Below are 22,276 nucleotides of genomic sequence, written 5' to 3' on the forward strand. Positions count from 1 at the left end.
TAATAGATAATACAAAGTAGCTCAGCAACAGTACCTGGTGAAAGAGACTGGCACATCTAAAATGAGGAGAAACGGGAGAATTAGAGCAAACGTAGTTACCTATTTTCTTGTCTCTTCTTTCTTCTACATGTCTTCCGAATTCCTTCACAAAGAGTGACTAATTGATCACACACACACACACACACACACACACACGTTTTTAAATTCAGCCTCTCTCAACCTCCGTTCCACAGATAGGGTCTGGGGAAAGGAGACCAGGATAGGCTATCAGAACTAATTCAATATCCCAATGATTGTACACCGGAAGCATGTTTCTGTACAGTATTGCTCCCAGACGCCTTGTTTATCAATGAACATCGTACTGCGTCCCTGAGATGTAGGTCATCGGAAATACCAGCTGCCGATCACATGCAGTCTTCATTGTATTTCCAGACCCAGTGCGCTGCTGATTCCTGCGCAGCTGGAGCGAGTCTGAGCTGTGTGAGGAAAAGGAGACACCTGTGCCTTAGGGACGCAGGTGAAGTCTCAGCTGCCATCCTGAGACTTTCCCTGGCGCTTTTCCACCCTCTCGGCGGCTCACTTCTCATTTCCATCTCCCCTGTCCACTTGGACTCAGGCCTCTCTGTTTAACCTGCGCTTTTCCCGCCCTCTCTCTCCTCCGCACCTTAGATGAAGACACAGAGAGCCCCACGGAACTGGGCATGCCTAATAGCCAGGGAAGGCTTGGGCTGCGAGAAGAAAGCGTTTGCACCTTCCAAGCTCCCCTCCCCTCTGCAGCTGCCCCATGCCAGTCAGGCGACCCGACGTGCTCCGCGGCCCAATCAAGGCCCGCGGCCCTCGCGAGCGCCCCGCCTCTTCTGGCACCACCACCAATCAGTGGCTGGCGGAGGTGGGCCGCGTCCTGTTCCCGCCTCTCCAGTTAAGGCCGCTGGTGTGAGCCGGGGCTCGGCGCGAGCGAGAGACGACGGAAGGGACGGGCAGGTGTGGGCGCGGGGCCGCGCAGCCCGACGGCGGGAGTCGCAGGCGCTGGGTGCATGGGCCAGTGAGGACGCGTAGGGGTCCCCTCGCCGCGCGGAGGAGCAGCAGCGCGGGAGCCGTGCTGTGCCCCGCGACCCTGCATCCGAGCGAGCGGAACCTCGCGCTCCGCCCGGGGACAGTCCGAAGTCCGCGCTATGGAAGAGGAGAAATATTTGCCTGAGCTGATGGCAGAGAAAGATAGCCTGGATCCGTCTTTTGTGCATGCATCGCGCCTTTTGGCAGAAGGTAGGACTTGCCCCCGCCGATGGGCACTAAGCGCCGGCTGCCCATCTTGCCCGCGGCTTGATTAGGGGAGTGAAGTTGGGGAGGGACTCCTGTCGCCGCCTTCGCAGAAACTGTCCCCTGAAGGTGCTCCTTTCGGAGCTCGGGCGCGCAGACCCGGTTCTTGGTTCTTGGTTCTTCGGGAGGACAGCTGTGCTCTTTCTCCACATCTTCATTTGGAGAAGACCAGAGCTACGGAGATCTAATGGCAGTAGCGATGTGACCTGTTAGGATCATAGAGATACCATGAAGTGTAACGCGGTCCACAGGGACATTTTCACTTTGCAGAGGGAGGGGAAAGCAGTTTGGAAGTAAATGGTAATCAATGTAGTGTTCTAAGAGCTTCTTAGCTACAGATAAGCATTTATTTATTTATTTATTTTGATTGTTGTTTTTTGTGTTTTTGTTTTTGTTTTTGTTTTTGTTTTGCTGCATTTAGGAAGTCATGTTTTGATATTCTTTAATCAAAGTCTTTCCTATGGAAAGTGTTAGAATTAAACTGTGCATGTTCTTAGATGTATTTGAATGAGGAAAGCAGAGGCTAAAGTGCTTACACATTTATCTGAAGTGTGATGATTGGTACTCTGTGAGATATTGGTCCCTGGGAACACTCCATAATTGATCAACTGTTTTACCAAGTGTGCATTTTCTTTTGTGTACCTGCAACGTTAAAGGAGATTTCATTCCCAGAGGAACATATATGTCTTGTCTTTTGCATTGCTCTGAAAGGTTTTTTGTTTTTTAAAAAGACATATGAACTTAACCAAATTACTCCATTTATGTTATAATTATGCCATCTAACTAATAAAGACACCTATGATGTCTGTAGTTATTTACACATGCCTTTTTAAAACATCTGCAGTTTTTTTGGATGAATGCTCATTAATAATGAATTGCTTCATCATCAAATTGTTCACAATGTAGTTTTGTAGCTAAGGTTGTTCTGGACTTACCTACAGCAAAAACCTAAAAGGGATAACTTCCTCTACCCAAGCTCCTCAGTATTAAAAGATTTTTTTTGAGACTTAGTTGTAACATGGAAGAATAAATTCTGCCCCCCAATATATGACTCATATAGGCATTAGCTATATATTTTTAATTGATGGATTGTTATTTATAATAATGAAGTGTAAGATATGTTTCTATATTTAAATGCTAAACAATTAGGTTAATATTTATACTCAAAACATGGAATGAATATGTGAAATAACTAAATTGTTTTCAGGGAAAAAGCACATTTTATAGATAAGTGGGAAGTTGAAATACAATTATGCTTACTACTTTCTTGGTTATTGAATAAAAAATAGAAATTAAAGTGGAAAAGTAAGTCAATAAAATGAACTTTTGAAAATTTCTTTAAGAAGATAACTACATAAAAGTAATAGGAAAGCAATGAGTTAATAGATGTTTAAGGTTTTTTTGAAATGATTTAAAAGCAAGTCTTATCGGTATTCAGTAGTCTTTAATATATTTTGAATAGTCTTCAATGTATTTTATGGAAGTTTCTTAATGTAGCTGATAATGTCTTTAAAGTGAAAAAAAGAGTTACAAATCCATCATTTTCTCTGACCTGCTAATTAGAGTTCTATTTGAGACAGGTAGCTCCCAGATTAATTCATCAGTTGTTAATGTGAGTTACTGTACTTGAAGATGCCAAGCTGAGTAAAGGCATACAAGAAACTCTTAAAAGAGTGCGCAAGTATTTCTGTAGCTGGTAAAACAGTCAGTGAAGGCTATGCACTTGGTTCCTTAACATTTTATCTTTCCTAGGAACTTGATTTCTTGATACAATACTTAGGAACATGTTCGAATGTACCTTGTAATTTGATTTTTTCCCAGCAGGGGGAAGCATGCCCTGCTTTTGTAAAGAATTAGAAGGAAAAGCTCCTAAATAGAGAAAAGCTAAGTAAGAAACAAAGAGGGTGCCCAAATTTCAGAGAAATCAGAATGAGGAAAAGAGAATGGAGCAGGTTATAAGAATCTTGGGGTACATAAAGAGTTATGCAAAAGGGTGCATAGGTTTTACATTACTTCTCTAATTGTAACTGGGGCTCTTTATGTCTGCTTATTAAAGAGTGTAAGATAATTGTTCTTGGAATCTCAATAATGTTAATGTATATTTTATGGTATAGATCTTGCATTATCTTTCCAAAGGCCATTTGCCAAGATGTCCATGCTTTGTTTCAGATCGCTATAGAAGAGTATCATTGAGATGATTTTGTTTCTCATACCTGAGAATGCATTGATTGAAGGCAGTGGCTATAAATAAACCTGACATAGATATTCATTTAGAAAGAAGGTGCATACTGAAGTACATTTCAGTCAGTACTGAGCAGACAGTGTCAAGCCTGAGTGAGTAATAAAAATGATACAGATGATTCAGTTCTTCAGAATGATTTTCCGGAAGCTAATATATATAAAGGCAGTAATATAAGCCAATGAGCATTCACAGTGATTTACTTTGCATTTTGATTGGTGATAGATGAAAATCAGTGCTCGACTGCCACTGTTTCATGTAGAATTGAAGGCTGTGGGGTTGAATGTACTAGCTGGATGGTTATTTGGGATTTTGGTTGGAGGGTTGTCTGTTGTAGTTTATGTCACCTGTTTCTGCTGTGTGTTTTCAGTAGAGGTGATTTCAGTTGATTGTTACTAAAAAGAGATCTTGAATGATATAGTTTGAAGTTTGTTTATGACATGCTTATATAATCAAAATAATGTTCATTCTGTGATTATAATGTTGTTTAACTATCCACTTGTTATGGTAGGTGCTTTTGAGTATGATAAAACAGCAAACTCAGCACCATCCTTTAAGTTCTACTCAGCCTCTGAATTTGGTTGCCAGATGAAATTCCATGAGGTTATTTATATCTATGCTACTTCTGGGAAGTGCATTAAACTGTCAATATAGATACCTGGATTTGAATTCCACTTTTACTTCAAGTGAATCTGTGTAAATTTTCTTTCCCTGGTCCCTGTTTCCTTGTCTCTCGAATTAAGGAGTTGGACTAGGTGATTTATATGTTTCTTTGCATTGTAATTAAGTCTGAGACACTGATGATACAAGAAGTGATGTTTGTATATTTGGAACAAAAAATCAATGGCTGCACATATTTAAAACTTTTTTCATTCTTTCTGAGTTTAATGATTAATAATATATTTATGACACTAAAATATAATTTGAGGCATATTCTTTATTTTGGGTTATGGAGACAGATTTATGTTCTTAAGTCTGTTGAACTACTATTAATACTTGAGGCCAAAAAATGTATATACATGAAAATATTGTCTGGAAATATTCTGTGTCTGCTGACAGACATAGATCTGTTCAGATTTATAGATTCATTTATGGTGATTCCACACTCTTAGGAGCATTATAAATTTTTTGCCCAATTGAGAGTGCTTTGGGCAAGATTTTCTAGCCTGAAATCTTTGCAAGCACTGAAAGATTCATAACCATTTTGGTTGACTCATCATATGACATGTCAAATATTGCCAAATACTCCAGCAGTCCGAATGGTTTTTGAAAAACTGTAGGTGTTTTTTTCAAACTTTAGTGAAAAGTTTGACCTGCCATTTAGAATTGGCATTTATTTTTGCAGATATAAATGGGTTCTTAAAAATATTAAGAGAACAGGGATTAATATTTATCACAAATACAAACTTGTGGTGAGTTCACTACATTTAGTTTATCAATAAGAATCCTTTTTTAGTTAGATTGTATTTCTTAAATTTTTTTGTAAAGCTTGATAAGCTTATAAATTAAGGAAAATTATTAGTGTAATGTCTCAAACAGCTTCTGATTAAAAAATAGTGTTCATGTGACTCTTTTAAGTGACTTTTCTTTTGATTAATGTAATCTCTTCTCCCTGCATATTTGGGATAATCTTACTTATGTTTCTTAAATACAAAACAAACATGGGCAAAAAATTAAATTCAAGTTATCTTTGATCTCCAATTAAAACAATTTATGACATAGTGGAAAAATTCTACTTTGATAAGAAAAACACTTGGGAGTGAATATTGACACTTCTACCTACTGGAAAATGCAGGATGTGTCATTTTTCTCCCTCTCAGATACTCAGTTTCTTCATCTATATAGCGGGAAAAGTAATACCTACCAGGCAGGGTTCTTTTAAGGTGAAAAAGAAAAAGCTTTTGCTTTTCATAAGGGATATTTTTTTAATTAATTTTTTTTTTTTTTTTTTGAAACAGAGCCTTGCTTTGTCACCCAAGCTGGAGTGCAGTGGTACAATTTCTGCTCACTGCGACCTCCACCTCCCAGGTTCAAGCAATTCTCCTGCCTCAGCCTCCCAAGTAGCTGGGACTACAGGTGTGTACCACCACACCTGGCTAATTTTTGTATTTAGCAGAAACAGGGTTTCACCATGTTGACCAGGCTGGTCTCAGACTCCTGACCTTGTGATTCATCTGCCTTGTCCTCCCAAAGTACTAGGATTACAGGCATGAGCCACCATGCCTGGCCAGTATTTTTTATGTGTATAACAAAATATATAAGCAAAAATTAAACAAATACAAGATGATGCTTGGGAGATTTCACCCATTGAGGACTTCATCTCAATTTGAGAAAATAAGGAAAATAAACACTGCCTTACTTCAGATCTCTGTTGAGTTAAATTTGAACTCATAAAGCAAATTATAAAATAAATAACCTTATGAAAAAGAATTACATCGAGAGTTTTTAAAATACCATGTTTAGTAAATGATCACTTGCCGGTCTGTAACCATGAGCCTGATTAGCCCTGGTCCTATTTATTTCAGGAGTAATTTCAAACCTATTCAGGCTTCTTTTTAAACCTACATGTTCTTTACTCTCAGCAGGTGATTTTAATATCCATTTTATTGGGGAAATGGATATATCTCTTCTGCTATTCCTCAACCTCCTACTACCTAAAAATTTCCATAGCCATCGTCACTGCCTTTCCTGCTCAGAAAACCAAATGTTTCTTTTCTTCAGGGTTGACTTGCCACCTAAATGCTCTTAATTTCTGGACACATTCTGTAGTTAAAATTCTTTCTTCAGTGTCTCCTATTCTTTCTCCCAGTTGATTCTTACGTTATAGCAGCCTGTCACATGATTCCATCTGAATAATTTGAAAAAGTAGAATACTTCTTTCACTTGCCACCAGTATTAAAAAATAATCTCTCTTGACATTTATCCTCCCTTGTTTCCTTCAACTTCTGATAACACTAGTATATACTAGCTGCCTCGCTTTCTTAATTTACCTCTTTAAAGTTACTCAGTTTGGCTTCTGTCCTTATCACTGCCCTGAAACTGATGACCCTCGTGGCAGAATAATCTAATAATTGGCAAATCAAATACATTTCTTTCTGACCCCTCATCAAGTCTCTTGGCTGCACTTTTCACTATTGATCCTTCGATTTCTTTCCATCTTCCTTGTCTTCTGGGGCATTATACTGGTTTTACTTTCTTCTTTGACCATTTCTTGCCCTCTTCGTCCTTCATTTTCCTTCTTCCCACACCAACACACATAATGCTGTTACAGTGATTCATTTAAAGTCTCACCATGTCACATTTCTTAATAATTTCCATTGCCTACAAGGTGTCATCCATACCCCTGCAGATTCTTATAACACGCTTACCTCTTTAGAAGCATGTATTCAGCCTTTCTGCTTCATTTCTCTCAGGTATATCAAACTGTATAGTTCGCTTTCTCTACTTCCTTACCACTCACATACCTATTCACAGAAAGCTGGATATTTTTCCCCCATTCCCATAATGAACACTTCTAGATCACTGTTCAAACTGTTATTTTCTAATGATCAGTTTATGTCTGTCTCTCTCACTATACAGACAGCTCCTCTCTCTGTTCTCTTGGGGAGCAGAACTACGTCTTTTTCATTATTATGTTAGCAGGACTTTTCTCCATCAGACTTCAGGACCCTTCTTCTGTTGGCCCCTCTGCTACCTCTTCTGCAAGTGAATCACCTTCTCTCTGTCCTCTCCTATCTCTAAAGTGTTATGTTTGCTGGGACCTTGCTTTAGAATGCCCTTTCTAGCTTCTCTCCATGATTAAAATTTATCTTCATTGAATAAAACAGTCCTGCTCTGCTATTCCTTATTCTAGGAAGACTTTCATAATGGCTTCTCCTTCTATTCATTATAAATTAAGTGGACTTCTGGCTTTCTTTTCACCCTATCCACTACTACTACTTTGCAACATGCAATTCTGTTTGATCTTGGCTGTCTTCCCCTCTAAACTTCAGGGCTATACTTTGACTTCTGTCTTTGAATTCTTAATGCCTGCCTTCAGTCTCATGTGAGAATGTGTTTATTAACTGAATGTTTATTAACTGAACGATGCTGACCTCATATCTTCTTTTTTGTCCCACTTTTTGTCTAGAAGGTATCTCCAGAAACAATTTTTAGAATTATATCATTTTAGAATAATTCTAATTCAGTTATATTTTATCTTTACATAATTCAAAACCTCAGGAGGCCATTTTGAAAGTTTCCATTTTTTTTTAAGTCAATTTTGAAAAATTATTCATTTGCAAAAGCTGGAAAGACAGTACAAAGAGATCCTGCTTTCTTCTGTTAGGTCTCTGGGAATCTGCCCATTTGTTTCTTCATTGTCTGGATTGAGGCTTTGTGTGTATCTGCTTTTAATATGTCTGCATTGCCAGCTTAACTAGCGCTCATTCTGGCACATATGGGGCACAAAGAAAATCTAGGAAAACCATTGACATGGCATTCCCCAGTTTTGTGGTACTCAAACAATTGGTCTCCTTTTTTTTCCAGTTTCTGGAAAAGAAAATCTTATGTTTATCTGTAATGTCTAGTCCCCATTTATTTATGTGTTTTAATTTATATCTTTATAAAATTTTCTTTTGAATGAATATTAGGCCTTTTACTTTAATATCAATATTTCACTAACTAGTTATATAAGAATGAGCATGACCAGGATAAATTCATCAGGATAATGGACATAGTCATATTCTCTTTATTTATCTCATTTTAAGGTTTTTTTAATGGTACGTTACCTGAGAGTGGGAACATAACTGGTTACTATTGCCAGTTTATCTTCATGTACACAGTCTAGAGTGAAGCTCTTTGTTCCTACAGCAGCTGTAGAAGTGGAGGAAGTGAGGTTTAGAGGTAGTTTTAGAAACCATTGGAAATAACTATGTAGTATCATCAGCTTTCCTTATGCACTTATTTGAACATTGAATTTAATCTTTCTTTTTGTTTTGGCTATAAGAAATATATCTTTATTGGAATATATTCTGACACCAGTTTTTTTTAAGCTATAAGCAGCATAATATTTAATATATCAATAGTTGAAATATGATACTTTTCTCCACAAACTGGTGAATTCCAATAAATTAAACATGATTTGGAAATTTTTTAGAGGTAGAATACCCACTAATAGCTGATATTTTACATTAATGTTAGCAAATATCCATATTATTTGGTTTCCTCTTTTTCTCAAGTGCAGACTTCTGTAATGATTGCATCTTTTATTTGCCAAATACTTGAGAGGTCATGGCCAAGCATCCTCTTGCTCAATGGTTATTAAATTTTGTGGGAGAAAGAAGTTATTTTTAGCACATTCTCCATTTGACTCATGAACAGTACTTCCAAAAGATTTTGCAGTATAGAGAGATAATAAACCATCATAAAAGCATTAGGCTGTTTCCCTTATATTTTAGCTATAGTTTGGGGGATGAATTCTGTCAGACTAGTACTGTACTGCATTTGACCACACAATCACACATGCCCTTGAATGTGTGTTGGTAAAAACTGTAGATGATATGTGCTATTTATAAATGAAGTATCAAATGTTTAATTTACGGAGTTTATAATCTATAGGGAATTCAACTACACACACACACACACACACACACACACACACACACATATATATATAGACAAATACATGATATAAATAAGTATATAGAAATTCTGATAGGAATTATATGAATTTTAGAGGCCACTGATAAGGAATTCAGAGAAAGTCTTATCTCCTGTTGTTTATAATAATGAGAGATTTATCATTATTACCATTATCATCATCTCAACATTTATTGGGAGTTTACTCTTTGCCAGACACTGTACTAGAAGCTTTGCATGCATTACCACAAATAATCTACCCACCAATCTTATTGTATTGTTTATAGTTAATATTGTATTAGTTAATAACTAATGTTATTAACATTAGTTTTACAAATTAGAAAAATTAAGGCTTAGAGAAATTAATTTACATCAGGTCTCAGAGCAAAGAAATTGTAAAGTTGAAACCCAGGCCTTTTCACCTAGATACCACATGTAACCATTACACCACATTGTCTCCTATGATCGAGACCCAATATTAGGTTTTGAAAGAAGGCCAGATATTAGTGTGCAAATTTTATCTAGAAGACCAATGTTGCTGTTGACATTAACTTCTGAAATATGTTTCTGGAATGCAAATATTGGATGAGTTATTACATGTCATAAAATATAAGTATAGCTTATAAAAATCAAATACATTTATAAATGGGGGAATTTACCTCAGTATAGAATTGAATTAAGCATCATCAAGATAGCCTACATTTTCTGAATGACTTCTATTAACTGCTTCTTAGAGAACTTAGTGATGTGGTGGTAGAGCAGAGGAAACATTTCAAACTTTTTTTGACCAAAAAGTGATTGGAGAATTTTGTATGATTTGCTGAGGCATTTTTTTCCTTATGTTTTTTAGAGAACTGCTTACATTTGCTGAATTCTTTCAGAAACGAAGAACAACTGTAGGTCCTGTCTTGTGTCTTGAGGAGGCCAGGGTTTTGTTTAACATTTAGAAGTGAACAAATTTCACATTTCATCAGAAAGAGAAAACTTGACAGTATGACTTGTTTTAAATGTTATCTATAGGTTCTGAGTTATTAGGATATAACAACTTTGAAGCAGATTGGCTGGTATTACTGTACTGTTAGCAGAAATGACACAATTGATGTCTGTTTCCTTTAAAACATTAAAGATTAGATTTTACTATTCTTAGAGAAAAGCAGAATAAGTGTGTTTTCTCTAGAGCGTGGATATTTTTAGCAGTTCATAGAATTGTATGCTAGATAATGATGAGTCCTGACTGCAACTCAGGAGAGGGAGCTTCTGTGATGGAAGCACAATAAAGAGGTTGAATGAGAAGAAATTTGTTTAATTTTGAGAAGAAAGGGGTGACTCAAATAATAGCTGCTTTTATTGAACATACACAGTGGCTTAGGTCTTTACATTATATTCTGAGAGGCAGGTAATATTGTCCCTATTTTATAGGAAAAGATAAAAAGGAAGATTACAAGGTAGCACAATCAATTTGGATTTCCAAAAAAGCAATAAATCAGAGAGGTTAGGCAAATGTCCACAAAAGCGTGAAAGAGTGTCAAAAAGCAGCCATTATACATTGAAACCTTAAACGGTATTAAAGAACATAACTTATTTAAGGGAATAGCAACATCTTTCTTTGATAAACTTTTATAAGAGTGAACTAACTAGGTTACTGTATAATTTATTGTTTCCTTAAAGATAATTTTTGTCAGGAAATGTAAAGAATTGTTTTTTTCAGGAATTTGATTTACATGCACCAGTACATTTATTTTATAAAAGAATACTATAAAATGCAAGCAGGAGATGAATGACTAAATAATAGAATACATTTACCATGATGTTTATTCCTGTAAATGATAAATAGGGAGATTTAAGTAAGTATAAAATTGAATTAAGAATCATCCATGTCTCCATACAGTTTAAGTTTCTTTTTCTGGGGAAAAGGAGAACCTGCCTTTTTATCCGTCTAAGACCTGGTGGAAAAAGGGGGCTTTAAGGAATTATGTGAAGATGAAAGAACATTTGGTATGCTGAGGCAGATGGCATTTTATTATATGATATTGCTTTGGAATGGACTTCAGTATGATAGATGGTTAGACATTAAGCTAGTCTTCCGAAATTAGTGAAAAATTGGATATTATGTCATCCCCACATAGGAAAAATCTGTTAGAATAAAACATTATGATAATTAAAAAAGTTTAATGAAGTTAGATGAAGTGATAAGTATTTGAAACGAGTTTCAATAAACCAAATGGTTTCCCTTTGAGTAAAATGAGTGAAATACACACACACACACACACACACACACACACACACACACACATTCAATGAGAGATATAAATATATGTTGTGTGTTAAGCATATATTAGATGTAGGGAATCAAAGAGAAGCAATATAGACTTGTCCCAATTGTGCTTTACATTATTGTCTGAGACTTACATTTAGGTTGAGGAGGGTGTAGGAGATACATAAAATCTAGGTAATAAAATGATAGGAGAAGTAGATGATGCTTTAGAAGTTCAAGACAGGACACCTAAACAAGCCTACAGAGAGGAAAGGCTTCATAGGAAGGGGCATATTAGTTGAGACTCTACAAACAAGTAGAATATGACCAGGATTCAGTGATGAAGAAGCTATAATTTGGAGAGAATTGTACATGAATATAGTAAACAACAACTCTAAAATCTGATAAGAAAGAGAATATTTATTCAAATATGTAGAAGTCAAGCATTGCTAGAGACATAATAAAGGGGAAAGAATAAAGAGTAGTGTGTCTGAAATGTGGTAGAGGCTTATCATTACATAGCTTGTAAAATATGTTTAGAAGTTTGGACTTTATGCTACAAGAAATGTAAATCATTGAAAGGTACTAGAAGGGAGCAAGTGTGATGGAGTTTTATTTAAAGCATAATGAAGCTACATTGCTGGAGATAGGATTGGATAGGTACAAGACACGGGCAGGCCATTAGGTAGCTAAAGCAACAGTTCAAGAGAGAAGGTATAGTGGCCTGGATTCAAATAATGAGATCACAGACAGAGAAAACTAGACAGATATAGGGAGGATAAGGTGGGCGGATCACAAGGTCAGGAGTTCAAGACCAGCCTGATGAATATGGCAAAACCTCTTCTCTCCTAAAAATACAAAAATTAGCTGGGCATGGTGGCAAGCACCTGTAGTCGCAGCTACTCAGGAGGCCGAGGCAGGAGAATTGCTTGAACCCAGGAGACAGAGGTTGTAGTGAGCCCAGATCATGCCACTGCACTGTACTCCAGCCTGGATGACAGAGCAAGACTCCATCGGAAAAAAAAAAAAAAAAAAGAAAGAAAAAAGAAATTTGCAAGGGAAATGTAAAGTGTTTGGTTGGATAGAGGGGCTGAAAACTAAAGGGTTGTCAAGTTGGCTATCTGGATTGCTCCTTGGCAATTAGTTAATGATGGTGTCAATTACTGAGATATTTATTCAAAGAAGGTTAGTGCTGCATTCAGTTGGATACACACTGAAGGGACTGTGAAGTGTTGAAGTAAAAATGCAAGTGGAGAACTGGGTCTGGAGAAAGATCTGTGCTGCAGGTAATGGTTTCCCTTTTTTTAGCATCTAGGTGATCATTGACCGTGGTAGTAGAAGAGATCACCCTAGGAGAGCATATGAAGTGCACTAGGAAGGAGACTAAGTATAAAACTCTGAGAAACATCAGTATTTAAGGGAAAGACAGAAGAAAACTCGTCTGCTAAGCTGACTGAAAGAACTTGCCTAGAATGTAGGTAAGAAAGACCAAGTAAGTTCATTATCGGGTAAATAGGGTATTTGAAGAATGAAGGATTTGGTTAGTATTTTCAAATGTTGCCATAGATCAAGTAAGACAAGGATTAAAAGTCTCTAATGGATTTGGCAGCAAAGGACAGACTGAGAGAAGGGTCGGAGAAAATCCCTTATTTCTGAAGATGTAAGAGTGAATAGAAAGTGATAGTATGAGCTAAGGAGGTTGGATAACTCACTCGAGAACTTTGACTTCATAGGGGAGGAGAGCTAGTAGTAAGTAATATGTTGAACTGTATGAAATTGAAATAGTTCATTTTTACCTGAAATAATAGCAATTTTGTGTGATTTAACTTATAGACAGGAATAGTAGAATAAGAGAGGTATTTGAAGGTAGAGGCTGAAAGCATAGATGCTGAAGCTAGATCCCCAAGTCCATGACTTCCTCCTAGAATTAAAGACCCGTATTATTTTGGGTGAGGTGCTTTAACTTCTATATCCCTTTTTTCCCTCATGTGCAAACTGCGTAAACTCTTAGTTCTAAACTGAAAAGATAATGACAGCTGCATATTGTCTCCTTTGCTCACTGTAAACTACAACACAACTCCTGTAGTCTCCTGTTCTCTACATCTCTGTCTGCTTCCACCTTTCTAACTTGCTCAGTGTAATGTGGAACATTCTTTTACAAAACTACGTGTGATACTATAAAATGGTAAAATTAATCCTGACTCCTTTTATAGGACTGTTCTTGGAATCTTGATTATTTTCTTCTCTCAGAGCCATTGTACACATCTGCTTTTTCCTTTTTTTTGGCAATTCTTACTGACTTCCTGGCATATGTGATTTTGCTAACTACTCACTGCCAACATCCTGATACTTTTTTCCCTTGTATTTGTGCTCTTATATACAATACAGAAGTTTACTGCCTCCATTGTGGTCAGCGAAGCTCTGATCCACGGTGAGCATGAGATGGAATGCCTCAGTGGGCATGCCGTTGGATCCTTAGTGCTTCTTATGATATGAGCATTTCTCTCATTGACTGAGAATATAGTAGGAAAAGATAAATGTATTGTCTTTCAGTGCAGTCTGCTACATAGGTTTGTTTCAGTATTGGAGGAAATCATGACTATGTTGGACCTATGAAAAAGGATGTGCTTATGTATTATTTCAGATACAGCCATTTGTTGCTCAGTGCCAGTGATCTATTCTGAGAAATGTGTCATTAGGCAATTTCATCATTGTGTGAATATCAGAAAGTATATAAATGGTATAGTTATCACACATCCAGGCTATATGATACAGCTGTTGTTACTAGGCTCCAAAGCTGTGCAGCATGTTACTGTACTAATTATTGAAGGAAATTGTAACACAATGGTATTTTTATACCTAAGCATAGAAAAAAGTACAGTAAATATACAATACAAAAGATAAACAGTGGTATACCTGTATAGGGCATTTACCATGAATGGAGCTTATGGGACTGGAATTTCCTCTGGGTGAGTCAGTCAGTAGTGGTGAGGAGTGAAGGTGAAGGTTGAGGGCATACTGTATACTACTGTAGACTTTTTAAATACTGGAAGTTAGGCTGTACTAAATTTATTTTAAAAAATTTATGTCTTCAATAATAAATTAATGGCTGACTATAACTCTTTTAATTTACAAGCTTTTTAATTTTAAAAAACTTGACTTTTTGTAATTAGCTATATAAATATCTTTATATCCTTATTCTGTAAGTTTTTTTGATTTTCAAATTTATTTTATTTTATTTTTTTACTCTTTAAACTTCTTTGTTAAATAAGACCCAGCCACATATATTAGCCTAGGACTCTACAGGGTCAAGATCATCAGTTTCACTGTTACTCCCCTCCCCACATCTTGTCCTACTGGGAGGTCTTCAGGGGCAATAACACATAGGGAACTGTCATCATCTATGATAATCATATGTCCTTCTGAAATATCTCCCGATAGACCTGCCTGAGCCTGTTTAGCAGGTAACTTTTAAAATACATAAGTTGAGGACCATGTTCTAAAATTACAATAAATGAGTTGTATAATACATACGTAAAATGGTAACATTTATTATCGTTATCAAATATGAACTATACATAATTGCGTGTGCTATACTTTTATCCTGCTGGCAGCACAGTAGGTTTGCTTACACAAGCATCACCACAAAACACATGAGTAATGCATTGTGCTAGATGTTAGGATGCCTAGGCCTCAGGAATTTTTTTGACTCCATTATAAGGCTGTGGGACCACCACGATGTTATATGTGGTTTATTGTTGATTGAAACATAATTATTTGGCATATGACTAAATATACAAACACACACATATATATGTGTGTGTGTATATATATATATATATATATATACATTTACGTGTATATATGTATAAATACATATATATTTAGGGGTAAACATAACTTTATGAAACATTTATTATAGTTTATGTGTGTATATGGAATGTGTTTGTGGATTTACCAGGTCGTTATATAAAATGCATTTCTTACCCTGGAATATGGTAAAAAATGCTGAAAGCTACTGTTACGGTAGAAAGAACATGGTAGGTAAAGTCAAAATATTCTTGCTTGAGAGCGAGATCTGCTAACCTGGTAGCTTGTGACAGTGGGCTAAGTTCTAAATCTCCTTGAGCCTTTGTTTCCTCTTTTATGACATAGGTTCTTACCAGTGATCTCATAGGTGATCCAGTCATCTCATGAATCTTATGCAGGTGTTTATGCAGCATTTACCTGATAGCAGAAAATAATAAAGAATTTTTCTTATCTACTTCGCTTTGTCTAGTTTGCTTACTTTAAAAAAGTTTAGGTAAACTATATGAACAGTGAAATGCAGTTTCTATGTATAAAACTTAATGAATTTTGGTAATTATATGCTCTTGAGTGAAAAATGCCCTTGGCAAAGTAGGGAACATTTCTGTCAGCCCAGAGACTTACCTTGTGCCCCCTTTCTGTAACCTGCTGTCTCAGTCTTTTTTGTATAGCTATACAGAAATACCTGAGGATGGGTGATCTATAAAGAAAATAGGTTTATTTGGCTTACAGTTCTGCAGGCTGCACAGGAAGCATGTTACTGATATCTGCTTCTGGCAAGGACCTCAGGAAACTTCCAATCATGGCAGAAGGGGAAGAGGAGCTGATTTGTCACATGGCGAGAGACAGAGATGGAGAGAGAGGGAAAGAGAAAAAAAGGAGAAAGGCAGAGGGTTCTAAAACCTTTTAAACAACCAGTTCTTGTGTGAACTAACAGAGCGAGAACTCTCTCTTTAGGGAAGGCATGAAGCCATTAGTGATGGATCCCCTTCATGGATCCAAACACCTCCCAACAGGCTCCACCGCCAACATTGTGGATCGAATTTTAACAGAAGATTTGGAGAGGACAAATACTCAAACTATATCACTTCCATTTTCTTTAGGAACCACTTATTCTCATTTCTGTTATTATAGAAAACTTAGTTCTTCAACTTTATATGAACGGAATAATATAGTATACACTCTTCCTTTTTCTTAAGTTCAGTATATTTCTGACAGTCATCCATGGTTTTGTATTCATGATTTCTTTCATGGTTGAGAAGTACAGCATTCTACAAATATGTCCCATTTTGTTTATTCAATAGCATGAATGTACATGTTACATTTCAGTGTTATCTGATTTTAGATAAGCTGTTGTAAAAGTTCACCTACAGGATTTTTATAGACATGCTTTCTTTGCATGGAGTGTAATTACTGGATCTTAGAGCTTATAGATGCTTAACCTTTTACTATAATATATGTAATCGTCGCCGGGCTTGGTGGCTCAAGCCTGTAATCCCAGCACTTTGGGAGGCTAAGGTGGCTGGATCACGAGATCAAGAGATCGAGACCATCCTGATCAACAACGTGAAACCCCGTCTCTACTAAAAAAAAATACAGGCCGGGCGTGGTGGCTCAAGCCTGTAATCCCAGCATTTTGGGAGGCCGAGGAGGGTAGATCACGAGGTCAAGAGATCGAGACCATCCTGGTCAGCATGGTGAAACCCCATCTCTACTAAAAATACAAAACATTAGCTGGGCATGGTGGCACGTGCCTGTAATTCCAGCGACTCAGGAGGCTGAGGCAGGAGAATTGCCTGAACCCAGGAGGCGGAGGTTGCGGTGAGCCGAGATCGCACCATTGCACTCCAGCCTGGGTAACAAGAGCAAAACTCCGTCTCAAAAAAAGAAAAAAAACAAAAAACAAAAAACGTTAGCTGGGCACGGTGGTGTGTGCCTGTAATCCCAGCTACTCAGGAGGCTGAGACAGGAGAATTGCCTGAACTCAGGAGGCGGAGGTTGCGGTGAGCCGAGATCGCGCCATTGCACTCCAGCCTGGGTAACAAGAGCGAAACTCCGTCTCAAAAAAAAAAAAAAAAAAAAAATATATATATATATATATATATATATATGTGTGTGTGTGTGTGTGTGTGTGTGTGTGTGTATGTAATTGTTAAACAGTTTTCTAGAATGCTTATGCTATCTTACTCTCTTACCAGTGATCTATGAAAATTCTGGCTGTTGCACTTCCCTGCCAACATTTGAAGCTCTCAGTCTTTTTAACAACAGCTACTTTAGTGGTTTGTAGTGGAAACTTACGGTGGTTTTGATTTGCATCTCTTTGAATATTAATATTGATGAGCATGTGCTTTTGTGGGCTTTTTTTGGGCCATTTATATGTATTCTTACTTGAAATGAGTGCCTAGAATATTGACAAATTTTTCATTGGATTGTAGGTCTTTTATTGTTGTAGGAGTTATTTGTGTTCTGGGTTTTCATCATTTGTTACAAATATGTTTTGTGAATATTTTCCCTAATATGTGGCTCACCTTTTTAATATTCTCATCTTTCAAAGAGCAGAACATACTAATTTTGCTGAAGTCAGTTTATTATTTTTTCATACTTAGTTCAGTGAGTGTCCTCTCTAATAAATATTTGCCTATATCAAGGTTAGAGTTATTCTTAATGTTTTCTTCTAGAAGCTTTATGGTTTTAGCTTTTAAGTATAGATTTATGTCCCATCTAGAAATAATTTTTATTTATGGTATCAAGATAGTCAAAGTATTTTTTTAATTGGAATATCCATTTGTTCCAGAAGCATTCGCTGAAAAGATTTTTCTCTGCCCAGTGCTGTGTTTAAAGTGTTCAAAAATATTGTGTAAACACAATGAAGGTATCTGTTTATATATATAAAATTTGGCAAAATAAATTTTATAGTGTTTTAAGAATATTTGAATTCTTTCATTATCGACTCTCTATATGTCTGTTTCAATTCTGAAGGAGACAACAACTGTGTCGAGATTATTAAGCATGACATTTGTTTATACCGTACTTTAAATTTATACAAAGTCATGTAATCATGTCTGGTAAATGCTAAGCACTGCACTGTCCTGAGTAGCAAAGTAGGCTCTAGTGTGAAAAAAAATAGAGGAAACGTTTTTCCCTCTATTAACACATTAAACATTTCCTTTAAAAAGGACCATAATAAATTTAAACAGTATGTTATATGCTTTTTATTTTTTTTTTCAAGGAAACAATATCGTTTATAAAAACAGAATTGGCATACCCACCCTTGGTAGAGTAGATGTACTTGTAGACTAACAACTGAGACCTACATCTGCATCCACAATGATAGCCCATCTTTGTATCTTTATCTTCAGGGGTATATTAGCTACCAGCATTGCTGTCACTCTGAAATGTGACATAAAGTTCTTGAAATTGCTTAGCAGTGTAAGTGACTGGTAACTTTATGCTTATCCCTCAAATACCAAACCACTGTCATTTAGTAAACATGTATGTACTCATCATGTCAACACTAATAACCAAAATGAAGATTTAGCAATGATCTAGACTGACAGAATATATCAGTGCTGGCATTTGATGAGGTACTTCTCAGAGAAATATGTTTTTATGGGTATGAAAGCTATGAACCCCAAAAGCAAATGAACCTGTATAATGGGATTTAGGATAGTGTTGCAGTGGAAAATTTTTGTTTGCATTTAGGACAGGAAGACAAATAGATTTAGGTGCTGTAAAGTGATATACAATTATAAAATACTGAAATATTTTATTATAGAAGTACTTGATACCCCCAATAGAAAGTTATGAGAAAAGGAAAATACTTTGTTTTCTTAAAAAGCTATGTATTGACACTTTCTGGAAAATGGAACTTAGATGACATATAAATATTTCATCTTATTTTTTTTTGCAATTTTGTAGTATTGAACAATAATTTCTTATAAAAGCAAAACAATTTGGAAATTTAAGCACAAAATAAATTTTGTGTATAAATGTAAGATTTGATGTTAAATAATAGTTGATAGATATAAATCCCCGAAAGCATCTTTTTACACTTTTATCAAACTTTTACAATAGTAGTCAGTGTAAGATCCACATAGGGTGACTAGGAGAGTAGAAAATCTCTGGTGCATTTCCACATTTGTCATTAGTCTGTAGCTCATTTAGACTAATCCCAGTTACAAACAAACAAAAAAAATACAATTTTCTTATGTGCAATTCACTTTTTATTCCCTAGAAACTGTTATTATTATATAATTGATGTTTCATGAAATTTTTAAGGAGATTGTCCAAGTTTGTTTTGACCCCTCTTAGCACGCCTCTCTTCTTCTCTGAGCACTTATATTTTGGACCCTCGTTCACCTGGCTGCAGCCGAATGTCTCAGAGTAGCTAAAAGACTCTCTCTGATGAAAACTTGGCCTTAAATCTGAGAGGAAGTGAAACAGGTTGGGCTGATTCCTGTTATGGAAGACATGTAAACTTTGGAGCTGGAGTTCTCATCTTCAGACAGAACAAAACAGATGTACTGAGTGAGGTAGAGATGAAAGATAATATCCTTGGTTTGCTGTGGCCTTCCAAGCAAGTCTTCGAAGGGGCCCAGCTGATCTTGGTCTCTTGAGAAACCCCACAATTTTTCTAAGATAGATCCTTTTCTGATTATTGTTTAAGATGGCTTCAATTAGTTTATGCTATTTGACATCAAAAGGGTTGCAACGGAGAACAGGACTGGTCATAGCATAACAGCAATCTCTTACAATGTTTCAGTTTGGGTTCCCACAGAAGACATTGAAATTAGGACTCGAGTGTAGAAACTTACTTGCGCTACTACTAATTCCCAGAACTGAAACTAGTGAAAATGCCAAAGGAACTTTTATTAATTTCTAAAGAAAAAGTATTTTTATTTGAATGTGTGTATCTGATTATAATTATGTATAAATTAAAAACATCTATATATGTTGTATGCCATTCTTTAAAATATTTCCTTTTCAAACTCTACTAATCCTTGAAGATAAAAATAAGGACAAAGAATACAGTTATTCTCTGTTGGCATCTGTATTTTTGCTAGCATGTTAGGGTAAATATGTATCTCAGATTTGCCCTTCATTCCTTTTGGCTGAAATTAGGCCCAAACTTATTTAGTAAGAGGTACACAGTGTCTTACAAATTCCTCCAGAAATAATAGACTTTGAGACAAATCATTTGAAATGCAGGTAATTTATTTTTGAGGTGATCTCAGGAAATGAGGAAACTAGACCTATAAAAAAAGCGCCCACATAGTATTTGTTTTCAAGCAAGTTACTACTACCAGCAACTGATGCTTAATCACACAGGGACATTTTAGAAGGCAAGCATACACAAGTGGAGCAGTGATGGAGCTAAGATATTTACCTGAATTTCATCAGCCATAGATTGAGAGCAGCTCCTAGGGGACATTAATTCACTGATATTTCATGCTTGTCATGTAGGAGCAAATAAGCAGGTTCTGACAGCCAGATATAGCCCTCAAGCAAGAAATGGATAGGCCTTGACTCTTAGAAGTTGGACAGTTGCACACTGAAGCCAAAAGGACAAGGGGTGGTAGTCAAATGCAGACACTGCAATGCATAGGATGCTATAATGTAACAATTTTTAATCCTTTTTGGCTGTGTAATACAGATAAAACCTGCCAGAGTCCTTTGGGAGTTGAAAATCAGTCACGTAAGTAAGGAGGAAGACGGCTTGTCAGCCCAGTCTCCTTCTTCCCTCCAAATCAAGAAATGAATAAACATGAACTAGGTTTGGAAAATACCTCCACTGCAATGTTTCTGTATGAATGAACTTTAGAATAATGCTGCTCTTTATTGAGCTGAGGTAAAATATTGCAGTTGCCTGATAACAGCCTGCCACATTACAAATCACCACTTGCAAGGTTATACAAGGTGCTTTTAGAAAAAGCTAAATGAATTACTTCAGATAGTATGTTTGTATTCAAAAGGGAAATTGCGGGTAGTTTGGGAGTGACAATCTTTTCTTTTGGTTTCAAAAGGCCCATTGCCATGTTCTGCCTTTGCATTCACTGCTGGGAGCTAAAAGCCTGCAATGAACAGATGAATATAAGATATTCCTAATTGAGAAAGAAAATAAGAAAAGAGTTTTTGTGAAAAAGTCACACAGGCTCTCATTTTACTACTGTAATATTTCTAGGCTTTTGGGTTGGTTAAACTAAATGTAATTGAAAATATTACAATTAGCTGATTCATTTTCTTAATCCTTCCTCAATTAACTTTATTTTTAAAAAATGTTCCATCTTTTAAAATCCATCTTTATGTGTTAAATTTGGAGGAGTTCATTTAATTTCATTACTAATGATATGTCTCAAATGCACACATGCACACGCGCGCGCACACACACACACACACACACACACACACACAGATGCACACACACACATACCCTCACTGTAATGCTGTTATTTCTGCCTATCAAGGTGGAAGCTAATTAATTAGCAAATTTGGTTTGTAATTGAAAGGAACTAGCTGCTCTTTTAGCAAGAGTGGCATGCTGGAGAGTCTTTTCGGTGGTCTATTTTATCCTCTCCCCTTATCATTTAATTACTTATTGTATGAACAAGATCAAATAAGGTCATTTTCTATATAAATAATATTTTAGTGTATATTGCAACACCAGTATTTTCAGTGTCCCCATTGCATCGTTTAGTTAAATTTTAAGTAAAACTTTAAGCTTAATAGTTCTCTGATAGTTTGTGAACCTAAGCTTATTTAAATAATCGTTCTCTTTTAACAAAAATGCGAATTTCCTGTGATTACTGCTCTAGATCTATTTGTGTTTTAGAACTTACCTTCATATTAGATAGTTGCAATTGTTAATCTCATGAGTTTTAGTGGGTAAGGGCAGGGATGTGAAACAAAATACTAGCTATTCAATTGTTAGTTAAATGAAGTTGTATTTGTGGGACTCCTAGGAAGACAGCTGGACCTTTAATGCCACTTACTTTTTGAGCTTCATGTCAGCTTTTAGATTCAATGATTATGATAAGAAACAG

General features: G+C 36.3%; 1 protein-coding gene across 7 annotated transcripts in view; it reads left to right on the top strand.

The window, feature by feature from the left end:
• Positions 1–898: 898 nt before the first annotated feature.
• KHDRBS2 (KH RNA binding domain containing, signal transduction associated 2) overlaps positions 899–22,276 on the top strand; it is a 609,247-nt gene continuing 587,869 nt past the window's right edge. For 6 of the 7 annotated variants that reach the window (XR_012517327.1, XR_012517329.1, XR_012517330.1 and 3 more), the window contains exon 1: positions 920–1,263. Coding sequence is in view for 1 of the 7 variants with exons in the window: in XM_003926360.3 (XP_003926409.1) it covers positions 1,173–1,263 (91 nt within the window). In the remaining 6 variants the exon portion in view is untranslated. Of the gene's footprint in view, positions 1,264–22,276 lie in introns of all 7 variants that reach the window. The other variant, XM_003926360.3, reaches the window with a different exon arrangement.

This window comes from Saimiri boliviensis, chromosome 4 (genome assembly GCF_048565385.1).
Source record: "Saimiri boliviensis isolate mSaiBol1 chromosome 4, mSaiBol1.pri, whole genome shotgun sequence".
Taxonomy (NCBI): Eukaryota; Metazoa; Chordata; class Mammalia; order Primates; family Cebidae; genus Saimiri; species Saimiri boliviensis.